This window comes from Mobula hypostoma, chromosome 2, assembly GCF_963921235.1.
Source record: "Mobula hypostoma chromosome 2, sMobHyp1.1, whole genome shotgun sequence".
In the NCBI taxonomy this organism is placed as follows: domain Eukaryota; kingdom Metazoa; phylum Chordata; class Chondrichthyes; order Myliobatiformes; family Myliobatidae; genus Mobula; species Mobula hypostoma.
This window is the reverse complement of record NC_086098.1, coordinates 247,761,653-247,788,155: the sequence shown is the minus strand read 5'-3', so window position 1 is coordinate 247,788,155 and position 26,503 is coordinate 247,761,653. Positions and strand designations below refer to the sequence as shown.

Below are 26,503 nucleotides of genomic sequence, written 5' to 3'. Positions count from 1 at the left end.
ACAGACTCTGTCCCTCTGTACAAGGAGGTGGACACACTGACCGTGTCTCTCTGTCCTCCAGTAAAGGGAGGGTGGATACTCAGACTCTGTCCCTCAGTAAAGGGAGGGTGGGCACACTGACCGTGTCTCTCTGTCCCTCAGTACAGGGAGAGTGGACACACTGACTGTGTCTCACTGTCCCTCAGTAAAGGGAGGGTGGGCACACTGACCGTGTCTCTCTGTCCCTCAGTACAGGGAGAGTGGACACACTGACTGTGTCTCACTGTCCCTCAGTACAGGGAGAGTGGACACACTGACCGTGTCTCTGTCTCTCGGTATAGGGAAGGTGGACACAGACTCTGTCCCTTTGTACAAGGAGGTGGACACACTGACCGTGTCTCTCTGTCCTCCAGTAAAGGGAGGGTGGACACTCAGACTCTGTCCCTCAGTAAAGGGAGGGTGGGCATACTGACCGTGTCTCTCTGTCCCTCAGTACAGGGAGAATGGACACACTGACCATGTTTCTCTGTCCCTCAGTGCAGGGAGAGTGGACACTGACCGTGTCTCTCTGTCCCTCAGTACTGGTGGAGTGGACACACTGACCGTGTCTCTCTGTCCCTCAGTGCAGGGAGAGTGGACACACTTACTGTGTCTCTCTGTCCCTCAGTGCAGGGAGAGTGGACACTAACTGTGTCTCTCTGTTCCTCAGTAGAGGGAGAGTGGACACACTGACCATGTCTCTCTGTCCCTCAGTACAGGGAGAGTGGACACACTGACCATGTCTCTCTGTCCCTCAGTGCAGGAGGGTGGACCTACTGGGTGTGTCTCTCTGTCCCTCAGTAAAGGAATGTGGACACACAGACTCTGTCCCCCATTTCAGCTGAGGTATTTTGCCACTGCTTTGCCTGCTATGTGGGATTCCTTAAGACGTTGAAACAGAATAAGGCCTTTTGTCCCAGTGCATCTGCCCACTATTCTTTCATAACTGTATTATTTTCTCTTTCAACCCTATTCTCCTAACTTCTTTCTGTAATCATTGACACCCTTATTCATCAGAAACCTCTCAGCCACCACCTTAAATATACCCTTTCACAGCTTCTGTCACAACTGTCAGTGGTTTTCGTTCAGATACATCCTGTGTCTTTGGACTATGTTTACTCCCTTAATACCAATTATTTCTAACATTGATCATTATCTCACTCCTGTCCATAGGAGCCTGTGTGCTTGGTTGGTTGTTGTCATGTGTACTGAGGAACAGTGAAAATCTGGTTTTACATGTCGGCCATGCAGGTCAGTTCATCACCACAGTACATTCAGCTGGTACGAAGAGAATGCAAGACCAAGTCCAGAATGCAGGACCAAGTCTTACAAAGAAATTGCAGTGCAGGCAGGCAATATGGTGCAAGACCAAAATTAGCTGGAGTGAGGTCAAGAATCTATCTTATCGTCTGTTCAATAATCTTGTAACGGTGGAGAGAAGCCATCTTCAAGCCTGGTGGTGCATGTTTTCAAGCTTTTGAAGAAGGGAGAGGGGAGAAGGGAGAATGACCAGAGGGGGCAGCTGTGTTACTGTGGCAACTGAAAGTGTCGACAGAGTTCTTGGGGGGAAGGCTGTTTATCATGATGGGCTGGGCTGTGTCCATATACTCCCTGCAGTTGCTGGCAGTCTTGGACAGAGTAAGCTTTCAATGGGGTATCGATAATAATAAGGGCCAAATTGGCTACTTATGTTTCCTGCAACAGTAACTTCTCTGCACGAATACTGCACTGTGAATGTTCTGAAAAGGTTTCATGGAACTCCTCCTCTCTTTCATTACATAATAAATACAAGCAGGAAGTAGACGTTCACTGATCTTTTCCATCAGCACCGCTTTTCAGTACTAGTCCCACATCCCTCCATTCCCATTAAATTCCAAAGTTTATCAAGCTCTGTATGCTGAACCACACTCTCTCTCTCTGCCTCATATTTAATCACTGACCCATCCAGTTGTGATGGACTCAGCCATCGCGGTTACAGCTCTCCCCATGGCAGAGCTGATATCTCAGGAAGGTGACATCCATCATCAGGAATCACACCCGTCTGGACTATGACCTCTCCTCAGGAGCTACAAGGGCCTGATAAAACAAGCCTGAAAGGTCAACAACAACTTCTTCACCACCGCCATCAGGTTCTCAAACCCACCTTCAAACACAAACTCCACAGTATATTTTATTCCCTTACTCACTCTTCCTTCAGTTAGTCCTGACGAAGGGTCTCGGCCTGAAACGTCGACTGCGCCTCTTCCTATAGATGCTGCTTGGCCTGCTGCATTCACCAGCAACTTTGATGTATGTTGCTTGAGTATATTTTATTCCTGTTTCTCTCTTTCACAAATACCAATGTGTTTACTTTGTTGTTTAGTTTGCATGCAAATTTTGTAACTTATGAACAAACTCTTCTCGGGCTTCCAGCCGGGTACAAATATCGACCATAACCGACACTTTAATGACAAACTCTGCCATCTTCTTCAGGGATGATGCCTGGGCATGTCTAGTCTGGTGGTATTTTTACGTCCCTCCTGATTGGTTAGTCCTCATCCAATCAGGTTTCCATGCTCCCAATTGATTGTTTACAATCAAATTCCAGTTCTTACTCAGAGTGAGACCTTTGTTTTTGTTACTTTACTTTATAGTTGCCAAACAATGGATACTAGAGTGTACAATCATCACAGCGATATTTGATTCTACACTCTGCGCTCCCTGGAGTACAAATCGATAGTAAATATAATAAAATTTAAATTACAAGTCATAAATAGAAAAGGAAAAGTAAGGTAGTGCAAAAAAACCGAGACGCAGGTCCAGATACTTGGAGAGTACGGCCCAGATCTGGGTCAGGATTCGTTCAGCAGTCTTATCACAGTTGGAAAGAAGCTGTTCCCAAATCTGGCCGTACGAGTCTTCAAGCTCCTGAGCCTTCTCCTGGAGGGAAGAGGGATGAAAAGTCTGTTGGCTGGGTGGGTCGTGTCCTTGATTATCCTGGCAGCACTGCTCCGACAGCGTGCGGTGTAAAGTGAGTCCAAGGACAGAAGATTGGTTTGTGTGATGTGCTGGGTTGTGTTCACAATCTTCTGCAGCTTCTTCCAGTCTTGGACAGGACAACTTCCATACCAGGTTGTGATGCACCCGAGAAGAATGCTTTCTACGGTGCATCTATAAAAATTAGTGAGGGTTTTAGGGGACAGGCCAAATTTCTTTAGCTTTCTCAGGAAGTAAAGGCGCTGCTGGGCCTTCTTGGCAGTGGACTCTGCTTGGTTGGACCAAGTCAGGTCATTTGAGATATTGACCCCGAGGAACTTAAAGCTTTTGACTTGTTCTACTCCTTCTGAAGTCAACAACCAATTCCTTCGTCTTACTAACATTGAGGAATAGGTTATTGTCTTCGCACCATGCCACCAGGTTCTTAATTTCCTTTCTGTACTCAAACTCATCATTACCCGAGATGCAGCCTACAATTGTGGTGTCATCAGCAAACTTATATGTTGAGTTCGATGGAAACTTGGCTACACAATCATGGGTGTACAGTGAGTACAGCAGAGGGCTGAGTACACAGCCTTGTGAGGCATCGGTGCTCAGAGTGATTGTAAAGGAGAGCTTGTCCCCTATTTTTACAGCCTGGGTCCTGTCTGTGAGGAAGTTGAAGATCCAGCGGCAGATCTGAGTGCTGAGGCCCAGGTTCTGGAGCTTAGGAATCAATATATTTGGAATGATGGTATTAAAGGCAGAGCTGTAGTCAATGGAAAGGAGTCTTACGTATGCGTCTTTATTCTCCAGGTGTTCTAAGGAGGAATGTAAGGCCAGAGAGATGGCATCTGCCATTGACCTGTTGCTCTGGTAGGCAAATTGCAAAGTGTCCAGGTTGATGTGTGCCATAACCAATCGCTCTAAGCACTTCATAGCAATTGATGTCAGAGCTACAGGTCGATAGTCATTCAGACATGCCACCTTGCTCTTCTTCGGCACCGGGATTATCGTTGCCTTCTTAAAACACGAGAGGATGTTAGACTGAAGCAAGGAGCAGTTGAAGATGTCAGCAAACACTCCAGCTAGCTCGCTTGCACAGGCCCGGAGAACCCATCCTGGGACGCCATCTGGGCCCATCGCCTTCCTTGGATTTATCTTCAGGAAGGCCCTTCTAATGTCTTCCTTGGTGACGATGAATCTCGATGCCACCAGGTCCGGTTCATCCAGAGGGGGCAGGCGCTCCTCTTCTGTTCGAATCTTGCGTAGAATACGTGAAGTTCGTCAGGAAGAGAACCGCTACAGTTATTGATATTCCCAGCCTTTTCTTTGCGCCCAGTGACCTCATTTAGACCCTGCCATAGTCTACTAGCATCCCTCTGGTTAGCCTGGGCTTCCAACGTGGCTCGATATTGCCTCTTGGTGCCCTTAATGGCTTTTCAGAGCTCACGCCTGGATTCCGCGTAGCGACTGGTATCCCCGGACCTAAAAGCCGCAGCTCTAGCCTTCAAAAGGGACTGGACCTCATAATTCATCCAAGGTTTCCGGTTAGGGAGTACCCGGATTGTCTTGCAAGACACACAGTCGTCTGTGCATTCCCAGATCGAGGTTCTTTTTAAGGTTAAGGTTCTTTTCCTCTAGTTTTATTTTAATGGCTTTCTTTACCAGGCGGACCCAAAAGCCACTGGTGCGGCACAGTAGTTTTGTACCGTTGAGGTTAATCCTACGGCCATTTCAAATTCTGTGTTCTACTACCACCGATTTCTCCAGGTAAACCAAACCGATGCACCTCCTGTGCTCCTTGACGTGGATTTCCACTATGACTCCTGTCTGGCCTGTATACGCTGCTCCACATTCACAGGGCATCCTGCAAATGCCAGCCGTCCTGAGTCCCAGGTCATCTTTCACCTGCATAAGCTGTGACTTGAGCTTCCTTATGGGTTTATGGATGGTATTAATCCGGTATTTCTTAGGATCCTGGCGATTCTTCCCAAAACCATGGAAATACAGGGAAGACAAGTGGTAGAGATGGGTTCCTCTATGCTGTTCGGATTCCTGGTTTTTCCGTCAGCCATTTTAAGGGCCCAATTCATTTCCTTCACCTTGTAGCCATTCTGTTGGAACGTCGTGCGCAATTTTTGCACGTAATTTATGTTAATTTATGCTTGTCCTCATAAGAACATAAGACCTAAGAATGAAGAATTGGCCATCAGGCCCATTGAGTCTGCTTGGCCATTCAATAAGATTATGACTGAATTGACTGTGAACTCAGCTCCACCCACCTGCCTTTTCCCCATAAACCTTAATTCTCTGGCCATGTAAAAATCTATCTAACTGTGTCTTTAAGTATATTTATTGAGGTAGCCCCTACTGTTTTCCTGAGCAGAGAAAAGCAGTTCCTCCATATCTCCATCCTACAGTGAGGAGCGATCCTTTCCCCATTATCTGTACAATCCGAATAGATGTGTATCAGAGGAAAGATTCATATATTCCCAGATGGAATCTTAAAAAGTCAAATTGGGATGTACAGTGGATTCCGGTTAATTGGGACACATTCATAGGCATCCGTTAGTCTCGTGAGACCATGGATTTGCACCTTGGAAGGTTCTCCAGGGCGCAGGCCTGGGCAAGGTTGTAAGGAAGACCGGCAGTTATCCATGCTGCAAGTCTCCCCTGTCCACGACACTGATGTTGTCCAAGGGAAGGGCATTAGGACCCATACAGCTTGGCACCGGTGTTGTCGCAGAGCAATGTGTGGTTAAGTGCCTTGCTCAAGGACACAACACGCTGCCTCAGCTAAGGCTCGAACTAGCGACCTTCAGATCACTAGACCAACGCCTTAACCACTTGGCCACACACCAATACATTGGGACCAGTACATTTTGGCCCAATTAAACGTCTGCCCTAATTAGCCAAAGTTTCATGGAAATAGTTAAAGAGGTATAAAAAAGTCAAACTGCCATTTAACAAGTAACAAATTATGTATTTAAATGAAAAACAGAACAAATTAGAACACTATCAATACTACTACAGCACTATTAAACTGTCTATTAGTTCCTAATAGTTATCCATGATGGAATGCTGTGTTCTTTCGATGAACAAAATCAGCGCAGATACCTAGTGCAGACAACAGACTGCCTTCATACAAAGCATACTCCAAATCAGTTTTCATTGCAACATTCAAGATGATTGTCCACACTTTCAAATTCTTCATAGTCCCTAATTTGTTGAAGTAGTGAAATCATTTTACTTTCACTCCCGGCCTTTTCTGGCATGCTTGAAACCACAGTGAGCAAAACGGTTCTGAATTGTCTTACTGCTTATTTCTCGCCAACAATCAAGTGACAAAAATCACTGTTTTTTTGGACATAAACACACTCAACTGATGCTATTTAAGACTGTTTGTTCTAAGCACAGTGTCGTGTCCAACAGCCACACAAAGGATCATGACTGATGTTAGTTAGAAATTGTTCAGCATCCTGACGTTCCTGTACCTTCTTCCTGATGGCAGCAGTGAGAGGAGAGCATGGCCTGGATGGTGGGGTCCCTGATGATGGATGCTGCTTTCCTGCAACAACACTTCATATAGATGTGCTCAGTGGTGGAGAGGGCTTAACCTGTGATAGACTGGGACGTATCCACTGTACACAGTACTCGATGTGTGGCCTCACCAGAATCCTGTATAGTTGCAGCATAACCTCCTTGCTCTTAAATTCAATCTCGCTAGCAAGGAAGACAAATATTCCATTTGTCTGCTTAATAACCTATTGTACCTGCAAACTGACTTTTTGTAATTTGTGCACAAGCACTCAAGTCCCTCTGCACAAGAACATGCCACAGTCTTTCACCATTTAAACAATAATCTGATCTTCTATTTTTCTTTTCAAAGTGGATGACTGACCTCACATTTACCAGCAATGTACTCCTTGTACTGGGCTGCAAAAAGCTCATTTTTATGGCATTTATACCCTCTGCATATGTCTCTGTCAACGATGGATGTGAACTTGACCTTTCTATCCCTTCCCATTGTACCTCTGTCCTCTTTCCTGTCCAAATTTCACTGGTACAATCCCATCCATTCTCATACCAAGGATCAAGATACAAGACCTTCGATCTCCTGTCTATTGTCTCCCATCCCATCTCAGTAACTTCCATGCCTACTCAATTGCCTCCTATCCTCAACCCATCTTCTCCCACCCATTTCCATTCCCTCTATCCTCAACCCACCTTCTCCCACCCATTTCCATTCCCTCTATCCTCAACCCATCTTCTCCCATCCATTTCCATTCCCTCTATCCTCAACCCATCTTCTCCCACCCATTTCCATTCCCTCTATCCTCAACCCATCTTCTCCCGCCCATTTCCATTCCCTCCTATCCTCAACCCATCTTCTCCCACCCATTTCCATTCCCTCTATCCTCAACCCATCTTCTCCCACCCATTTCCTCCTTATGTCCTCCTCTCTCTTCCATTCCAAATCCATCCGCTCTCCTTCAACTCTTTACCACAATCTTCAATCTTCAATCTCAATTTCTACCCATTGTCTATCCCCGTTCTCCCGCCCTCCCGCTCCCATTCCCACCTCACCACTCACATCCAGGGGCTCTCACTAGGGGGCGGGGTCCGAGATTAGGTGCGGCCACTGATTGGCTGGGACCAGAGCAAGGCTCGGACTCTGCTGACGATTGGCCGCTGGGAGGTGTCGGTCAGCGTAGTGTGGCGCAGCGATTCCGGTTCCGGTCTCGATCTCGATCCCTGCCCCGTTGCCGTGGGAACCGGTGAAGCGGGAGAAGCAGGTAACGGGGAGGGAGGCAGTCCTTTCCCTCACTTCTACCCCTCTCCCCTTCTGAGGCCGACTCTGACCCCCAGCCCTAACCCCGGACCAACTCTATCCCGTCTCCCCACGCCCCCCGCCCGGGTGGCTTTCACTCTTAACCCTTACGATTCGGCCCCATTCCCAGCTACCCCTCCCGGACAGATCCTGTCTCTCCACCAACCCTATTCCCTCCCCTCTCACCCAGGACCGGGCTCCCTACCCCACCCCGAGCCTTGCACCGGGAATGTTGCGTTTGTATCGCACAGGAACCAACCCTATTCTTCCCCGTCCACCTCTCCAGGGAGCCAGCTCCACACACTCGGACCATGGACCACTCTGCGCCCATACCTCACCCCAACCGACCCCATCTCCAACCCGCCCCCCCCCACCCCAGGAGGTGGCTTCTACCCTGACTGTTCACGCCACCCCACCCCACTGCCTCCAGCTCCACCATCCTAGGATTGCCCCTATCCTTATCCTGCTCAGGGGCTGGCTCCAACCCGAATCTTTCCCCTAAACCAGCTGAGGAATGACACCAACTCTCCATGACTGGCATGGATCGTGGCCCCAGGACCTAACATCCTCACACCCTGGAGACTGGCACCCGCACCATCCTGGGACTGACCCTCCTGCAACCCCTCCCCATCAGGGATTCCCTACTGCATCAAGAGACGCTTCCCCACTTCCCAGGATCTGATAACCACCAGTGACAGCCACCCACAGCAAGGAACAGGCTCTATCCCCTTTGGGAGCTGACTTCCCTCACTCCAGGAACTGGCACCTCCTTTCCAATCATAGACTTGTAATTTCCCTTCCCTGAACTTTGAGCACCAGGATACAGTGAAAAGCTTTTGTTTGTGTGTCACCTAACAGATTATTCTCTGCATCATACAAAGGGGAAGCAGAATACAAAATAGAGCTTTACAAAGAAAGTGCAGTACAGGCAGACAAATACTGTTCAAGAGCCACTATGAGGTAGACTGGCTGAATCAAATCAAATCAGCATACAGGTGGGAGACTGGAAATCTGGCTGAGTGGCACCACAACGACAACCTCCCAGATGATCTCAACACCTTTTAATACTCGTTTTGACCATCTAAGCTTGAAGGCACCTGTGATTTCAGTCTCTCTGGCCAGTGTGAGAGCTTCTATCAGGAGGATCAACCAACGGAAAGCACCCAGCCCAGATGGGGTACCTGGCCGAGTACTGAAAACTTGTACTGACCAACTGGCTGTGGTGTTCACTGAGATCTTCAACCTCCCACTTCATCAGTCTGCGGTACCCACCTGCTTCAAACAAGCTGCGATATGAGAAGAAGGTGCCTAAGAAGAACATGGTGACCTGCCTCAATGACTATCGTCCAGTAGCACTTAGGGACGTTAGTGATGAAACATATCAGCTTCTTCCGGAACATGACTGGGATCCATTCCAATTTGCCTGTTGTCACAACAGGTCTGCAGCAGATGCCATTTCATTGGCTCTTCATTCAACCCTGGAACATCTGGACAGCAAAGGCGCATACGTCGGGATGCTCTTTATCGACTACAGTTCAGCATTCAATACTATCGTCCCCTCAAAACTAATCAATAAGCTTAAAGACCTTGGCATCAATACCTCCTTGTGCAATTGGAGGCTCGATTTCCTCTCTTGCAGTCTCCAGTCAGTTTGGATTGGCAACAACATCTCCTTCACGATCTCCATCGGCATAGATGATTTAGCCCTCTGCTCCACTCGCTGTACACTTATGACTGTGAGGCCAAGCATAGCTCCAATGCCATATTTAAGTTTGCTGACAACACTGTCATTGGCCAAATCAGCTTATAGGAGGGAGATTGAAAACCTGGCTGAGTGGTGCCACACCAACAACCTCTCACTCAATGTCAGCAAGACCAAGGAGCTGATTGTTGACCTCAGGAGGCGGAAACCAGAGGTCCATGAGCCTGTCCTCATTGGGTATCAGAGGTGGAGAGGGTCAGCCAATTGAGATTCCTCTTTTAAACTTATCTTTTCAGAGGATCTGTTCTGGATCCAGTACGTAACTGCCATTATGAAGAAAGCACTGCACAGCCTCTACTTTCTTAGAAGTTTTCGCATGTCATATAAAACATTGACAAATTTCTATAGATATCTGATGGAGAGTACATGAATGCTATGGAAACACCCATTCCCCGGAACAGAAAATCCTACAAAAAGTAGTGAATACAGCCCAGTCCATCATGGGTAAAGCCCTCTGAACCACTGAGCTCATCTACACAGAGCACTGTCACAGGAAAGCAACATCCGTCGTCAAGGACTCCCACCATCCAGGCCATGCTCTCCTCTCACTGCTGCCATCAGGAAGGAGGTACAGGAGCCTCAGGACCCACACCACCAGGTTCAGGAACAGTTACTACCCCTCAACCATCAAGCGCTTAAACCTGAGGAGATAAATTCACTCACCCCAGCACTGAACTGTTCCCATAACATATGGACTCACTTTCAATGACTCATGTTTTTGATATTTATTCCTTATTTATTTATTATTATTGTTGTACCTTTTGTATTTTCAGTTTGTTGTCTTTTGGACATTGGTTGTTTTTCCGTCTTGTTGTGTGCAGCCTTTCATTGATTCTATTTTGTTCCTTTGTGTTTTTACTGTTGTTGCCCACAAGAAAATGAATCACAGGGTTGTATATGGTCACATATATGTAATGTAATAATAAATTTACTTTGAATTTTGAACTTTGATCTTTCAGCACGCATGAAGACCATTCAAGAGTCTGATGATAGTGACGGTGGGGCAGCGTAGTAATGTAGTGGTTGACGCTGTTGCTTTACAGTGCCTGAGATCATCAATTGGGGTTCAACCCCCACCACTGTCTGTAAGGACAGTTCTCCTCCTGATATCGTGGGTTCCCTCCTGGTGCTCCGGTTCTGTCCCACATCCCGATGACATGAGTTAATCAGTCGCTGTAGGTTGATCCCCCAGTGATGAAGGTGATGATAATGTGAGTAGGATAAAATGGGGTTTTGTGCCTTTGAGAGTTTGATGGTCAGCATGGACAGTGGGCCGAAGGGCCTGCTTCTGTACTGTGTGGCTCCATGAACGGAGAAACTGCACAGAATATTTTCACAACTCCAGAGGGCAGGCGTGTTTTGAACCTGGTGTTATTGGTTTTCAGTTTGACCACCAGGGTGTCAGTACTAGCAGCACCGAGCAGTCCAGATTGACCCTGACATAATGTGAGCTGCTAGAGACTTGCTCTGAGAACCCCCTCTATAAATATGCTTAACCCCTGGGCTTGCCAGTTCACTCTATGCAATCATTTCCATGTCTTTGCCATGTTGTGAACATTCTGACTGTATTAAAGCTATTGATATTCTGATAGAAGGGGAGGGGAGAGAATGTCTGTGCTGGGAGAGGTCTGTGATTACGCTGACTGCTTTACCGAGGCAGCGGGAAGTGTGGACAGAGTCCATTGAGCGGAGACTGGTTTTCATGATGGACTGAACTGCATCCACATTTGTGTGGTTTCTTACGGTCATGGGCAGAGCATTTGCCATACCAAGCAGTTCTGAGGACAAGTCCTTTTAAATAATAGGACTATAGCTTCTTGCACTTCAACTCAATGTACAACAAGAAGCTAAGAATGTTCATAACATAGCAAAATCTTGGCAACAATTGTACAGAGTGAACCGGCTAGCCTAGGAATTAAGCACGTTTACACTGGGGGTTGTCGGAACAATTTTTGTGATCTACCCTTATCTATAGTCCAGCATCAATCTGGGACAAAGGTGCCTGACCAGGGCATTTCAACCTCTAATATCGGCTACATGCATTTGATTTACAATATTCCACTGCGTGTAAACAATTGTAATTTTTGCTTGTCCTAGAATCTCACCTCCTGCTGGTTCCTCACCTCTTTCCCTTTATTCCATGGTTTACTGTCCTCTCTCCTATCGAATTCCTTCTTTACCCCTTTGTCTCCTCCACCTATCACTTCCCAGCTTCTTGCATTATTCCCACTTACCCCCTCCCCATCTACCTATAGTACCTACCTTCTACCCCTCACCTGGATTCACCTGTCACTAGCCATCACCTGGTCCTCCCCCTTCCTCACCCTTTTATTTTTGCTTGTGCCCATTCTCTCCAGCTCTGATGAAGAGTCTCAGCCCAAAATGCCAACTATTCACTTCCCTCCGTAGATGCTGCCTGGCCTGATGGGTTCCTCCTGCATTTTGTGTTTGTTACTGTGATCACTTCCAGGCTGAGGAAAGTATTTGTGCAGTTCATCACGCAAACCAGCCTCCCCTCCATTGACTCTGTCTACACCTTCCACTGTCCCAGCAGCTGACAGAATCAAGGACCCCTCTCACTCCAGACATTCTCTCTTCTCCCCTCTCCCTTCGGCAGAAGGTACAAAAGCCTGAAAGCACGTACCATCAGTCTCAAGCACAGATTCTACCCTACTGTTAAGGGACTCCTGAAAAGATCTCTCATATGCTAAAAGATAAATTCTCGATCTCTCAGTCTGCCTCGTAGGTAGTGGCCCCTGCATTTTATTTGTCTGACTGCACTGCACGCTCTCTGTAATTGTAACACTCTATTCTGCGTTCTGTTTTCCTTTTGTACCACCTCGATGTCCTAAATTACAGAATGATATGTCTGGCTGGCATGCAGCCAAAATCTTTTCTCTCTATCTCGGTACACATGACAATAATTAACCAATACCCTGTCATCACTGCCCTGTATCACATTTAATAGTCCCTGACCTCATGAAGACAGTGAATATCTGGTCCTGTAGCCGTGCTCCCTTGGCAAGACTCATTTCCTTGTCCTGTGCCTGAGTTTTCCTGCTTTCCCTCCCTCAGAGCGTTGAACGAGGTGAAGATGGGGAAGAAAGTGGAGAAAGTAGCAAAGGAGAAAGTAGTCACCCCTGTGGAGGAGGAGGGCCCGAGGAATCCTGGTAAGTGACCTGTCTGTCCATAGCACAGAAGCAGGCCCTTCGGCCCATCGTATCAAGGCTGACCATTGAGCACCTTTGCAAATCTCACATCTCAGCAGCGGTCCATCGCTTTCTCTGCCATGGCAGTTCAAGTACTTATCCCATTGTCTCTTCAATGTTGTGCGAGTCTCTGCCTTCACCACCCAGTCAGGCAATATGTTCCAGATTCCAACCACCTATTAATGAAAAAATTCTCAGATCCCCTCTAAACCTCTTTCTCCTCACTTTAAGCCTACACCCTCTACTATTAGACACCACTGCCCGAGGAAAACTTTTCTTACTCTTGCTGCATAGAACAGCATGGGAACAGGTCCTTCAGCCTTTGATGCTGTGTCAGACTAATTAAGCACCTAGCCAAGCTAATGCCTTCTACCTTCCCATGGTCTATGTCACTCCATTATCCTTACATTCATGTGCCTAAGAATCTCTTCAGTGTCTCTGTTATATCTTCTTCCACCACTACCCTTGGCAGCGCATTCCAGGCACCCATCACTCGAATTGTAGTTAAAATAACTTGCTCTGCACTGAATTTACCCCTTTTCACTTTAAATGCAGCCCTCTGGTATTAAACATTTCGAATCTGGATAAAAGGTACCCTATCTGTGCCTCTCCCCATCTCATAACTAGGTCTCCCCTCAGCCCTTACTGCTCCAGAAAAAACAACCCATGATTGTCCAGCCTCTCCTGACAGCACATGCCTTCTGACCTCAGCAGCATACTGGTGAACCTCTTCTGCTCCCTCTCCAAAGCCCCAACATCCTTCCTGTAATGGGGGCGACCAAAATTACACACAATAATTGTCCCTTTCATGACTTTGTACACTTCTGTCAGGTCAGCCCTCTGCTCCAGCCTCTTCAGTCTCTCCTCATTTCTGACGTGCTCCACCCCAGACAAGGTCCTGCTGAATCTCGTCTACACCCTATCCAGTGCAACTCCATCCTTAAATTACTTAATATTAAAGCATTCTATAATCAAAGTCAAAGTAAAGTTCAAGTTTTTGTCATGGGCACAGATACTCAGGGCATAAATGCCATGAAGATTAGCTTCAGGAAGCAGGATCACATTTCATTACAAACACAATAATCACGATAAGTTAACATAAGCTAACTTATCAAAAAGATGCCGTTAAGCTGGAAAGAGTGCAGAGGAGATTTATGTGCATGTTGCCAGGACTCAGGGGACTGAGTTATGGGGAGAGGTTGAGCAGGTTTGGACCTTTTTTGGAGTATAGAAAACTGAGGTATAAAATTATGAGGGGCATTGATAGTGTAAAGTAATATTTATTTTTAAGTGCAAAAATGTTACCTTATACTACCCTGAGATTCATTTTGTGCAGACATTCCCAGTTGAGCAAAGAAATACAGTAAAATCAATGAAAAATTAACACAAACACTGATGAACAACCAAAGTGCAAAAGAAAATGAGCCGCAAATAAAAAAGTAAATAAATAATATTGAAAGCATGGATTGTGGAGTCCTTGAAAATGAGATCATTGGGTTGTGGAATCAGTTAGTGTTGAGCTGGTTCAGGAGCCTGTTGGTTGAAGGGTAATAATTGTTCCTGAACCGGGTGATGTGGAACCTAAAGCTCCTGCAGCTCCTTCCCGATGGCAGTTGCAAGAAGAGAGCATGGTCTGGATGGTGGGGGTTCTTGATGACAGTGCTCCTTGTAGATATGCTCAATGGTGGGGAGGGCTTTACCTGTGATAGCCACTACTTTATGCAGTTTCCTTTTCCATTCTGGGACACTGGTGTTTCCATACCAGGCCGTGGATACTCTCTGCTGTGCACCTATCAAACCCAATGAAATCGAAGTCAGAGTAAATGTATTATCAAAGTACATACAGTATATGTCCCCATATACTACCTTGAAATTCATTTTCATAGTCATAGTCATAGTCATACTTTATTTATCCCGGGGGAAATTGGTTAAATTGGTTTCTTGTAAGTGTTCACAGTAGGACAAAGAAATATAATAGAATTTATGAAAATTCTATGTCTACATATAATAAAATGGTGTCTACAATTATTAGGGATTTTATTGGAGGGCTGGAGAGTGAGCAGTGTATGATTAGCAAACTGCACTGGGATAGAGTGGGACTGTTGCGGTAATGGATGTCTATTAGTGAGATTAGCCATCCTCCTGCTGCTGGGGTAGTGTGTGCTCACTCTTGCAGTGACAAGATTGGAACTACACAGCATCTCACAGTATGTCAGAGAGGGCTGAAATGTTTATTGCTGTGCGAGTATAGAAACAAGCTAGCTGAGAGGCAGGTTCGATTCATGGCCTTGTGCGTCAGAGTGAAGGAGGAAACTTTCTGGTGTTCCTATATCAGGTTGGTACAGTCGTTGAATAACAGGTATCTGAAAACTCGCACTCATCCTTTAGCAACACACACAAAAAATGCTGGTGAACGCAGCAGGCCAGGCAGCATCTATAGAAAGAGGTACAGTCGACGTTTCGGGCCAGGAAGGGTCCCAGCCAGAAACGTCGACTGTACCTCTTCCTATAGATGCTGCCTGGCCTACTGCGTTCACCAGCATTTTTTGTGTGTGTTGCTTGAATTTCCAGCATCTGCAGATTTCCTCGTGTCTGCGGTCATACTTTATACTGTTCTGAAGTCTGAACAGAAAAGTATTATTTTCATACAGAATTGACTAGCAGTTTCATTATGTTGATCATTTGGTAAACTGTGTGTGTTTGAATTCCTTTCTTGCAAGATCAATCACCATTCATAATACAGGTGTTAAAAGTCAAGCAGAAACTACAAGCTTTTAAGTTAGGAATTGTCCCTTAGTTAGTGTGTGTGGCTTGGATCCTTCTGTACTCTGCTTATCTAGTCTCCATAAACGAAATGGCTCCAGCCACCCCTGCTGTGCCAAGGGATGCTTTGCTCTTCAAAGACCTTTCTTGCCTTAACTGTCTTCACTCTATCTGCAATCGGTCTTCGCTTGGATATTAATTAACCCTTGCCTTGCCACAACTTCCACAGTATTGTTTAAGGCAGTGATAATAAACGCCAGCGGCTCTACTTCGGTGGGAGTTTCAGAGATTTGTGGTGTAACCAAAGGCTCTTACAAATTTCTACAGATGTATGGTGGGGTGGGTTTTGACTGGTTGCATCACAGCCTGGTATGGAGGCTCCAGTAGGCAGGATCGCAAAAGGCTGCAGAAGGTTGTAAACTCAGCCAGCTCCATCACGGAAACAACCCATGACTCTTTAAACCCATTTAAAAACCTTGCTTAATCCACCCTACACAGAAGCAGTCAGTCTGGATTACAGAAGCACGAGAATCTGTAGGAGTCCTTCGTAGGATGAACAGAGAAAGGATCTCAGCCCAAAACATCAATTTTCCTCTGCAGATGATCAGAATCAGGTTTATTATCACTGACTCATACAATGTGAAATTGGTGTTTTATGGCAGCGGTACAGTGCTAACATGTAAAAATTATGAATTAAATAAAAGGAATAAGAAACTAATGTTCATAGTTTTTTTATACATTCAAAAATGATGGCAGAAGAGAAGAAGCTGCTTTTGAATCATTGGGTGTGGGATTTCAGGCTGCTGTACCTCCTCCCCGATGATAGTAATGAGAAGAGGTCATGTCCCGGATAAAGAGGGTCCTTGGTGATGGATGCTGCTTTCCTGAGGTACCACCTCTTGAATATGTCCTTGATGGAGGGCAGGGTTGTGTCTGTGATGGAGTTTGCTGAATTTACAACCCGCTGCAGCCTCTTGCCGGTCCTGCCTACTGGTGATACAACCAGTCAGAACCCCCTCCACCATACATCTGCAGAAATTTGTTAGAGTCTTTCGTTGCCTAACAAACCTCCTGAACTCCTAATGAAGTAGAGCTGCTGGCGTGCCTTCTTTGTGACTTCATCAATGCGCTGGGCTCAGAATAGAGTCTCTGAGATAGAAACATCCAGAAACTTGAAGCTGCTCACCCTTTCCACTGATGCCCTGAAGTTCACAAAGGGTTCCTTGGTCTTGCTAGGTTATTGGTGCGATCCTACTCTACCAGCCAACCTAACTCACTCTGCGTGCCTCCTCATTGCCATCTCAGATTAATAAAGAATTCAACCAACAACATTGGTGAACTCATAGATAGTGTTTGAGTTGTGCCTAGCTGTACAGTTATGGATGCAGAGGGAGAGTAGAGCAGTGGGCTAAGCACACACCCTTGAGGTGCACCTGTGTTAATTGTTAGCAATAAGGAGCAGAGGTACAGACTATGGACTCCAGATGAGGAAGTTGAGGACACTGCCTGATCCATCGAGTTCCTCCAGCAGTTTCTTTTATTGGAATAGAGGAAACGTTTGACCATTGATCACAGAGTTATACAGCATAGAAACAGGCCCTTCAGTCCACTGTATCTATACTGACCATTGTACTAATCCCATTTACTCAACATTTTATCCATGGCTTTCTATGTCCTGGTGAGTTACAATGCAAGACATTCTTGCTCCTATTAACAAAGCAAGCATGTTGCAAGTATAACACTTTACAGCGCTAGCAATCAGGATTCAATTCTGGCCACTGTTCATAAGGAGTTTGTACATTCTCCCTGGCTTCCCTCCAGGTGCACCAGTTCCCTCACGCATTCCAAAGAGGCAGGGGTTAATAAATTTTGGGCATGCTTTGTTGTGTGCCATTAACATGGTAACATGCAAACTGTCCCCAGCACATTCTCGGACCGCACTGGTCGTTGATGCAAATGACACTGTATGCTTCGACATATGTGTGACAAATAAAACTAACCCTTAATCTTAGTAGTACAGCTAGCTCACTGCACCAGAGACCAGGGTTTATTGCTGACTTCCGTGCTGTTTGTGTGGAGTTTGCAAGTTCTCCCTGTGACTGAGTGGGCTTTCCCCAAATGCTCGGGTTTCCTCTCTCATCTCAATAATGCACAGGTCCATGAGTTCCTCCTGCTCCCGTCTTAACACTATTCTGCATTCTGTTTTTCCTTTTGTACCACCTTGACATGCTTATACACTCAGTGGTCACTTTATTAGATGCCTCCTGTATCTGACGTAGTGGCCACTGAGTATATGTTCATGGTCTTTGCTGTTGTAGCCCATCCACTTCATAGTTTAGAATGCTGTGCATTCAGAGATCTTCTGCACACCACTGCTGTAAATTGTGGTTATTTTGGGTTACTGTCGCTTTCCTTTGAGCTTGAAACAGTCTGCCTTTCTCCCCAACCCCTCTCGCTAACAAGGTGTTTTTGCCCACAGAAGTCCAGGAGATAAGCAATTTCTGAGATACTCAGGCCACCAACGATCATTCCGTGGTCAAAGTCTCTCAGATCACATTTCTTCCCAACGCTGATGTTTAGTCTAAACAACAAGTGAACCTCTTGACCGTGTCTAATCACAAAACAGAGAAAATCTGCAGATGCTGGAAATCTAAGGAACACGCAAAAAATGCTGGAGGAACTCAGCAGGCCAGGCAGCATCTATGGAAGAAAGTACAGTCAACGTTTCGGTTGCGACCCTTCGGCAGGACTGGAGAGAAAAGATGAGGAGTAGATTTTAAATGTGCGGGAGGGGAGAGAGAAACACCAGGTGATAAGTGAAACCTGAAGGGGGAGGGGTGAAGTAAAGAGCTGTGAAGTTGATTGGTGAGAGAGATACAGGGCTGGAGAAGGGGGAGTCTGATAGGACAGGATATGAACATCGATTTCTCGAACTTCTGGTAATTCCCCCTCCTTCGCCATTCCCCATCCCCTTTTCCCTCTCTCACCCTATCTCCTTAGCTGCACACCACCTCCCTCTGGTGCTCCTCCCCCCCCCTTTTCTTTCTTCCATGGCCGTCTGACATCTCCTATCAATGAATTCTACAGATTAACCACTATGTGGCTAAAGAAATTCCTCCTCATCTCCTTTCCAAATGGATGCCCCTCTATTCTGAGGCTGTGTCCTCTGGTCTTAGACTCTCCCACAATAGGAAACGTCCTCTCCACATCCACTTTATCACCATTCAATAGGTTACCCCTGATTCTTTTGAATTCCAGTGAATGCAGGCCCAGAGCCATCAAATGGTCTTCATATGACAAGCCATTTAATCCGGGAATCGTTTTCGTGAACCTCCTTTGAACCTTCTCCAGTTTCAGCACATCCTTTCTGAGATAAGAGCCCAAAACTGCTCACGGTACTCCTAGTGAGGCCTCACCTGTGCTTTATGAAGTCTCAACAGAGACTGTTCCATGTAGCTGAGAAAAAACTGGGACCCATGCGAGTGCTCATGGCTAAACCTTTGGTTGAAGGAGAAATTATTGAGAGTGAGGACCAGTCGGAAGAGAGTGGTGGTGGAGGGGAACAGGTCATGTCTGTTGTCTAGAAAGGAGTGGAGAGCTTTAAGGCTCTCCTGATGGGGGATGGAGGTGTACATCAGGGGCCCTCTCCTCAGATACTACAGCGGTAGAATCTGTTCCTAAAACATGAGGAGGAATTTCTTTAGCCAGGGGATGGTGAATCTGTGGAATTTATTGCCACAGGTGGCTGGGGAGGCCAAGTCATTGGCTGTATTTAAAGTGGAGGTTGATAGGTTCTTGATTAGAATGGATTAGATTGATTGATTAGATCATCTTGATTAGATGAGAAGGCAGGAGAATGGGGTTGAGACAGATAATAAATCGGCTAAGATGGAATGATGGAGCAGGCTCGATGGGCCAGATGGCCTACTTCTGCTCCTATGTCATAGTTTTATGGGTCTTCAGGCTCATGTTCCTCCTCCCTTATGCTGAGGGATGATGGATGCTGATTCTTGAAGATGTCCTCAATGGTTGGAAGGGCTGTGCCTGTGATGGAGCTGACGGAGTGTACAACCCTCTGCAGCTTTTCCAACCCTGTGCATTGGAGGTCGAGTTGTTAGCTTGACACTCAACCCAGTTACGGGTGGAGAGCGTGCAAGGGAGCTGGCGGGATTCGAACTCAGGACCTCTCGCCCCAAAGTCCAGCGCTGATGCCACTACGCCACCAGCCGGCACTCTATCTCTATAACCAATCAACTTCCCTGCTCTTTACTTCACCCCTTCCTCCTCTCCCCTTTTCACCTGTCACCTGGCCTGCTGAGTTCCTCCAGCATTGTGTGTCTGTCTGTCCAGAGATGCTGCCTGACCAACTGATCCTCCAGTATACTTCATACTTTATTGTCGCCAAACAATTGATACTAGAACGTACAATCATCATAGCGATATTTGATTCTGTGCTTCCCGCTCCCTGGATTACAAATCGATAGTAAATATTAAAATTTTAAATTATAAATCACAAATAGAAAATAGAAAAATGGAAAGTAAGGTAGTGCAAAAAAAACCGAGAGGCAGGTCTGGATATTTGGAGGGTACGGCCCAGATCCGGGTCAGGATCCGTTCAGCAGTCTTATCACAGTTGGAAAGAAGCTGTTCCCGAATCTGGCCGTACGAGTCTTCAAGCTCCTGAGCCTTCTCCTGGAGGGAAGAGGGACAAAAAGTGTTTTGGCTGGGTGGGTCGTGTCCTTGATTATCCTGGCAGCACTGCTCCGACAGCGTGCTGTGTGAAGTGAGTCCAAGGTCGGAAGATTGGTTTGTGTGATGTGCTGCGCCGTGTTCACAATCTTCTGCAGCTCCTCTTGGTCTTGGATAGGACAACTTCCATACCAGGTTGTGATGCACCCTAGAAGAATGCTTTCTACGGTGCATCTATAAAAATTAGTGAGGGTTTTAGGGGACAGGCCAAATTTCTTTAGCTTTCTCAGGAAGTAAAGGCGCTGGTGGGCCTTCTTGGCGGTGGACTCTGCTTGGTTGGACCAAGTCAGGTCATTTGTGATATTGACCCCGAGGAACTTAAAGCTTTTGACCTGTGATTCAGAAGTATCTGGATGAGCACTTGAGTCACCAAGGCTGAGCAGGCCGTTGAGGTGGTGCTGGTGAACAGAACTAATCAAGATGGGAACTTGATGGCCAATGTGGACAGAATGGGCTGAAGGGCATGTTTCCATGTGTCTCCTGATAATAAATCAAAACTCCAAGTTCAGAAGTTCAAAGTAAATGTATTATGAAAGTCACCATATACTACCCAAGGATTTATATTATTGATTTATTTGGAGATTCAGATTCAAGTCGGACCTCTCCAGCAACCCCTGACAACCTGATTTAACCCTAATCTAATCGCACGACAATTTACAATGACCAATTAACCCACCCGGTACATCTTTGGACTGTGAGAGGAAATCAGAACACCACACATTCCACGGGGAGGACGTAGAGAGACTCCCTACCGAGGACGCCGGGATTGAATTCTGAACTTGACGCCTCGAACTGTAATAGCGTCATGCTAACCGCTACAATACTGTGGCGTCTGCATTTTCTTGCAGGCACTCACAGTAGATCATTGAAAAGCTACACACAAAGACTGACAACCAATGTGCAAAATAAGACAAAACTGTATAAATACAAAAAATGAAAATAAATAATACTGAGAACATGAGTTGTGGACTCCTTGAAAGTGAGTCCACAGGTTGTGGTATCAGTTCAGTGTTGGGGTGCGTGAAGTTATTCACACTGGTTCAGCAACCTGATGGTGAGGGGTAATAACTGTTTCTGAACCTGACAGTGTGGGACCTAAGGCTCCTTCCCAATGACAGCAGTGAGAAGAGAGTATGACCTGGATGGTAGGAGTCCTTGATGGTGGATGCTGCTTTCTTGTGACAGCAGTCATTGTAGATGTGCTCAGTAGTGGGGAGTGCTTTTCCTGTGATGAGCTGGGGTTGCATCCACCATTTTTTGTAGGCTTTTCTGTTCTTGGGCATTGGTATTTCCATACCAGCCCATGATGTTCTCCACTGTGCACCTATAGAGGTTTGTCAAGGTTTTAGATGACATGCCAAATCTTTGCAAACTTCTAAGAAAGTAGAGACATTTCTGTGCCTTCTTTGTAGTGGCACTTGTGTACTGGTCCCAGGACAGATCCTCTGATATGATAATGCCAAAGAATTTAAAGTTACTGGCCCGCTCCAGCTTCACAGATGAAGCAAGATTTGCTGCCTCAAACAAGAAAGCAGCTTTTGGCCGAGTGTGTGAGGCAGTGCCCCTCTCACTGCTATCTATGTAAGTGTTGCTTTGCACATACCTCTACCCAATTGTCAGCTTACCTTGTGGCTGTGTTTATGAATATTATGTGAGTGTTCATATGCACTTTGTATTCACAGAGGATTACGTGTGTACCGGAAACCTGGAGGTTGACTTCACTGAACTTTGCAACCGAATGGAGATCTTGGAGATCCCCCTGGTGGTTCCAAGGCACCCGGCCGTCCCCCTCAGTGGATTGGGTGAGCAATTCCCAGTCCGACTCTCATGCACTGAGATTTCAGATAAAATTCAGATTTATTTATCACGTGTACACCGAAACCTACAGTGAAATGCGTCATTTGCATCAACATCCAACACAACCCAAAGATGTGCTGGGGGCAGATCGAAAGTGCCGCCAACACAGCACGCCCACCATGTTCAGAAGAGCAACACGAGCTGAACAAAACAAGACAACAACAGTAAAACAAGCCCCTTTTGCTGCCCTACCCCCACCTGGCCCCTCACAGACACAGACAGGCCTTTAAATCCAGGCCTCCATTGCTGGGCCCCAGGCCTGGAATCTCTAGTTGTAGGCCCGGACTCACTCTGCTGCCCGTATCTACCAGCCTCTGGCCTTTTAGCCCAGAGTCTGTGACTCAGGCAGACGGCTGGCTGGAGCCATACACCGGCTGGTTGGGATACCAGGGTCTGTGACTTAGGCAGACGGCTGGATGGGTGGTTGGGGATACCAGAGTCTGTGACTCAGGCAGACGGCTGGCTGGAGCCATACACCGGCTGGTTGGGATACCAGGGTCTGTGACTTAGGCAGACGGCTGGATGGGTGGTTGGGGATACCAGAGTCTGTGACTTAGGCAGACGTCTGGATGGGTGGTTGGGGATACCAGAGTCTGTGACTCAGGCAGACGGCTGGATGGGTGGTTGGGGATACCAGGCACCAGAGCAAGCAGTGATTCCCGGACCTGTCACTGAGAGCCCAGCGTCTGCGTGAGCTGTTGCCCGGAGTGGGCGTGGGGAGGATGGGGATGGGGGCAGCAGGAGAATGCTGGGGAAGTGATAAGTGCTGCAGAGGGAAGGAAGGGAAGGAAGGGGAGGAGAGAACTGCAGAAATTGGGTGAGAGGTGCATTGGCGACAGGAGGCATGGAAAGAGGGCAAGTTCAGTCTGAGTCAAGAAGATTGGATTCCGAAGTGTGTATCTAGTATTGATATTGGAGTACAGAGACACAGTGAAAAGCTTGTCTTGAGTCAATTCAGACAGATCAAATTATTGCACGGTACATTGCACTAGAACAAGGTAAAACAATAACAATGCAGATTGTGCGTGTGTGTGTGAGAGGGGTGTGGGCACTATGTGTGAGAGGTGTGGGCACTATCTGTGAGAGGGGTGTGCACGTGTGTGAGAGGGGTGTGGGGACTATCTGTGAGAGGGGTGTGGGCACTATGTGTGAGAGGGGTGTGGGCACTATGTGTGAGAGGGGTGTGCACATGTGTGTGAGAGGGGTGTGGGCACTATGTGTGAGAGAGGTGTGGGCACTATGTGTGAGAGGGGTGTGGGGACTGTGTGAGAGGGGTGTGCACGTGTGTGAGAGGGGTGTGGGCACTATCTGTGAGAGGGGTGTGCACGTGTGTGAGAGGGGTGTGGGGACTATCTGTGAGAGGGGTGTGGGCACTATGTGTGAGAGGGGTGTGGGCACTATGTGTGAGAGGGGTGTGCACATGTGTGTGAGAGGGGTGTGGGGACTATCTGTGTGACAGGTGTGAGCACTATGTGTGAGAGGGGTGTGGGCACTGTGTGTGAGAGGGGTGTGCACGTGTGTGAGAGGGGTGTGGGGACTATCTGTGAGTGTGGGCACTCTGTGTGACAGGTGTGAGCACTATGTGTGAGAGGGGTGTGGGCACTGTGTGTGAGAGGGTGTGCATGTGTGTGTGAGAGGGGTGTGGGCACTGTGTGTGAGAGGGGTGTGGGCACTGTGTGTGAGAGGGGTGTGCACATGTGTGTGAGAGGGGTGTGGGGACTATGTGTGAGAGGGGTGTGGGCACTATGTGTGAGAGGGGTGTGGGCATGTGTGTGTGAAAGAGGGGTGTGCACGTGCATGTGTTAGAGGTGTGTGCATGTGTGTGTGTGTGAGAGGGGTGTGCACCTGTGTGTGAGAGAGGGGTGTGCGCGCGTGTGTGAGAGAGCGGTGTGCGCACGCGTGTGTGTACATATGTGTGTGTGTGTGAAAGAGGGGTGTGCATGTGTGTGTGAGAGGGAGTGAATGTATGTGTAAGAGAGAGGGGTGTGGATGTGTGTGTGAGAGGTTTAGGTGCATTCTGTGTCCTTTCTGATTCTGTCTACACTTCCCCTGCAGTTGATGAGATGCAGTCTCTCTCAGCTTCGGATAAAAGCACTCCCTCATCGGCTGCTGTTGGCAAGGAGCACATCTCTTTCTTCAGGCCCTGCATACAGGTGGAGATGGAAAGTGATGACCCAAAGCTGGTGAAGGCCATTTATATCAGAGGTATGTTTCCAGTCAGAGAACTGCCTCTTGGTCTTGGCAGCAGTGGTCCCTGTCATTAAAACCTGGGCTTCAAAATAAAAGTATGCTAATAGACCAGTACATTGGCGAAATGGGTAGAGTCACAAACTCTCAGCTACAGAGACTTCGGTTTGATCCTAACTTTTGACGTCAGGTGCGTGTGTGGAGTTTGCAGATACTCCCTGTGACTGCAACTTCCCCCAGCAACATGTCAGTTAATTAGCCCCTAGATAGTGGGTAAACTGGAATCTGGGAGGAGTTTGTAAAAAAGTAAGAAGAATAAAGGAAGTTTAGAGTAAATCTGCGGAATTAGTCTGCGGACTGGCTCAGAGCCGTAGGGAGAGAGTGGGCCAGTGGGAGTGTGAAACCGATACAGGTCTGTGGGGAGGGCAGGGGACAGTGTCATTAGTCTGGGGACTGATACAGGACTGTGGGGAGAGAGTGGGACAGTGGGATTAGTGTGGGGACTGATACAGGACTGTGGGGAGAGGGCGGGACAGTGGGATTAGTTTGGGGACTGATACAGGACTGTGGGGAGAGAGGGGACAGTGGGATCAGTGTGGGGACTGATACAGGACTGTGGGGAGAGAGTGGGACAGTGGGATTAGTGTGGGGACTGATACAGGACTGTGGGGAGAGAGGGGGACAGTGGGATTAATGTGGGGACTGTTACAGGACTGTGGGGAGAGAGGAGGACAGTGGGATTAGTGTGGGGACTGTTACAGGACTGTGGGGAGAGGGGGACAGTGGAATGAGTGTGGGGACTGTTACAGGACTGTGGGGAGAGGGGGACAGTGAGATTAGTGTGGGGACTGATACAGGACTGTGGGGAGAGAGGGGGACAGTGGGATTAGTGTGGGAACTGTTACAGGACTGTGGGGAGAGGGGGACAGTGGAATGAGTGTAGGGACTGTTACAGGACTGTGGGGAGAGGGGGACAGTGGGATTAGTGTGGGGACTGATACAGGACTGTGGGGAGAGGGGGACAGTGGGATTAGTGTGGGGACTGATACAGGACTGTGGGGAGAGAGGGGGACAGTGGGATTAGTGTGGGGACTGATACAGGACTGTGGGAGAGTGGGACAGTGAGATTAGTTTGGGGACTGATACAGGATTGTGGGGAGAGAGGGGACAGTGGGATTAGAGTGGGGACTGATACAGGACTGTGGGGAGAGAGGGGACAGTGGGATCAGTGTGGGGACTGATACAGGACTGTGGGGAGAGAGGGGGACAGTGGGATCAGTGTGGGGACTGATACAGGACTGTGGGGAGAGAGTGGGACAGTGGGATTAGTTTGGGGACTGATACAGGACTGTGGGGAGAGAGTGGGACAGTGGGATTAGTTTGGGGACTGATACAGGACTGTGGGGAGAGAGGGGGACAGTGGGATTAGTGTGGGGACTGATACAGGACTGTGGGGAGAGAGGGGACAGTGGGATTAGTGTGGGAACTGATACAGGACTGTGGGGAGAGAGTGGGACAGTGGGATTAGTGTGGGGACTGATACAGGACTGTGGGGAGAGAGGGGGACAGTGGGATTAGTTTGGGGACTGATACAGGACTGTGGGGAGAGAGGGGGACAGTGGGATTAGTGTGGGGACTGATACAGGACTGTGGGGGGAGCAGGGGACAGTGAGGTTATTGTGGGGACTGATACAGGACTGTGGGGGAGAGTGGGACAGTGAGATTAGTTTGGGGACTGATACAGGACTGTGGGGGGAGAGTGGGACAGTGGGATTAGTTTGGGGACTGATACAGGACTGTGGGGAGAGAGGGGACAGTGGGATTAGTGTGGGAACTGATACAGGACTGTGGGGAGAGAGTGGGACAGTGGGATTAGTGTGGGGACTGATACAGGACTGTGGGGAGAGAGTGGGACAGTGGGATTAGTTTGGGGACTGATACAGGACTGTGGGGAGAGAGTGGGACAGTGGGATTAGTTTGGGGACTGATAGAGGACTGTGGGGAGAGAGGGGGACAGTGGGATTAGTGTGGGGACTGATACAGGACTGTGGGGAGAGAGGGGGACAGTGGGATTAGTTTGGGGACTGATACAGGACTGTGGGGAGAGAGTGGGACAGTGGGATTAGTTTGGGGACTGATACAGGACTGTGGGGAGAGAGGGGGACAGTG

At 47.7% G+C, this 26,503-nt stretch overlaps 1 protein-coding gene and 1 long non-coding RNA gene across 3 annotated transcripts in view; one reads left to right on the top strand and one right to left on the bottom strand.

Moving 5' to 3' along the window:
* Window positions 1–6,973, bottom strand: part of LOC134337600 (uncharacterized) — a 45,656-nt gene extending 38,683 nt beyond the window's left edge. Inside the window, exon 1 of the long non-coding RNA XR_010016028.1 lies at window positions 6,471–6,973. This is a non-coding gene — a long non-coding RNA (uncharacterized LOC134337600). The remainder of the gene's footprint in view (window positions 1–6,470) is intronic.
* A 744-nt stretch (window positions 6,974–7,717) lies between these two features.
* Window positions 7,718–26,503, top strand: part of lrrc71 (leucine rich repeat containing 71) — a 76,158-nt gene continuing 57,372 nt past the window's right edge. The window contains exons 1-4 of one of the 2 annotated variants that reach the window (XM_063032748.1): window positions 7,718–7,772; window positions 12,645–12,739; window positions 21,973–22,092; window positions 24,203–24,352. In XM_063032748.1, coding sequence (XP_062888818.1) covers window positions 12,664–12,739; window positions 21,973–22,092; window positions 24,203–24,352 — 346 coding nt within the window. In that variant the 5' untranslated portion in view covers window positions 7,718–7,772; window positions 12,645–12,663. Of the gene's footprint in view, window positions 7,773–10,748; window positions 10,781–12,644; window positions 12,740–21,972; window positions 22,093–24,202; window positions 24,353–26,503 lie in introns of those variants that run through there. The other variant, XM_063032739.1, reaches the window with a different exon arrangement.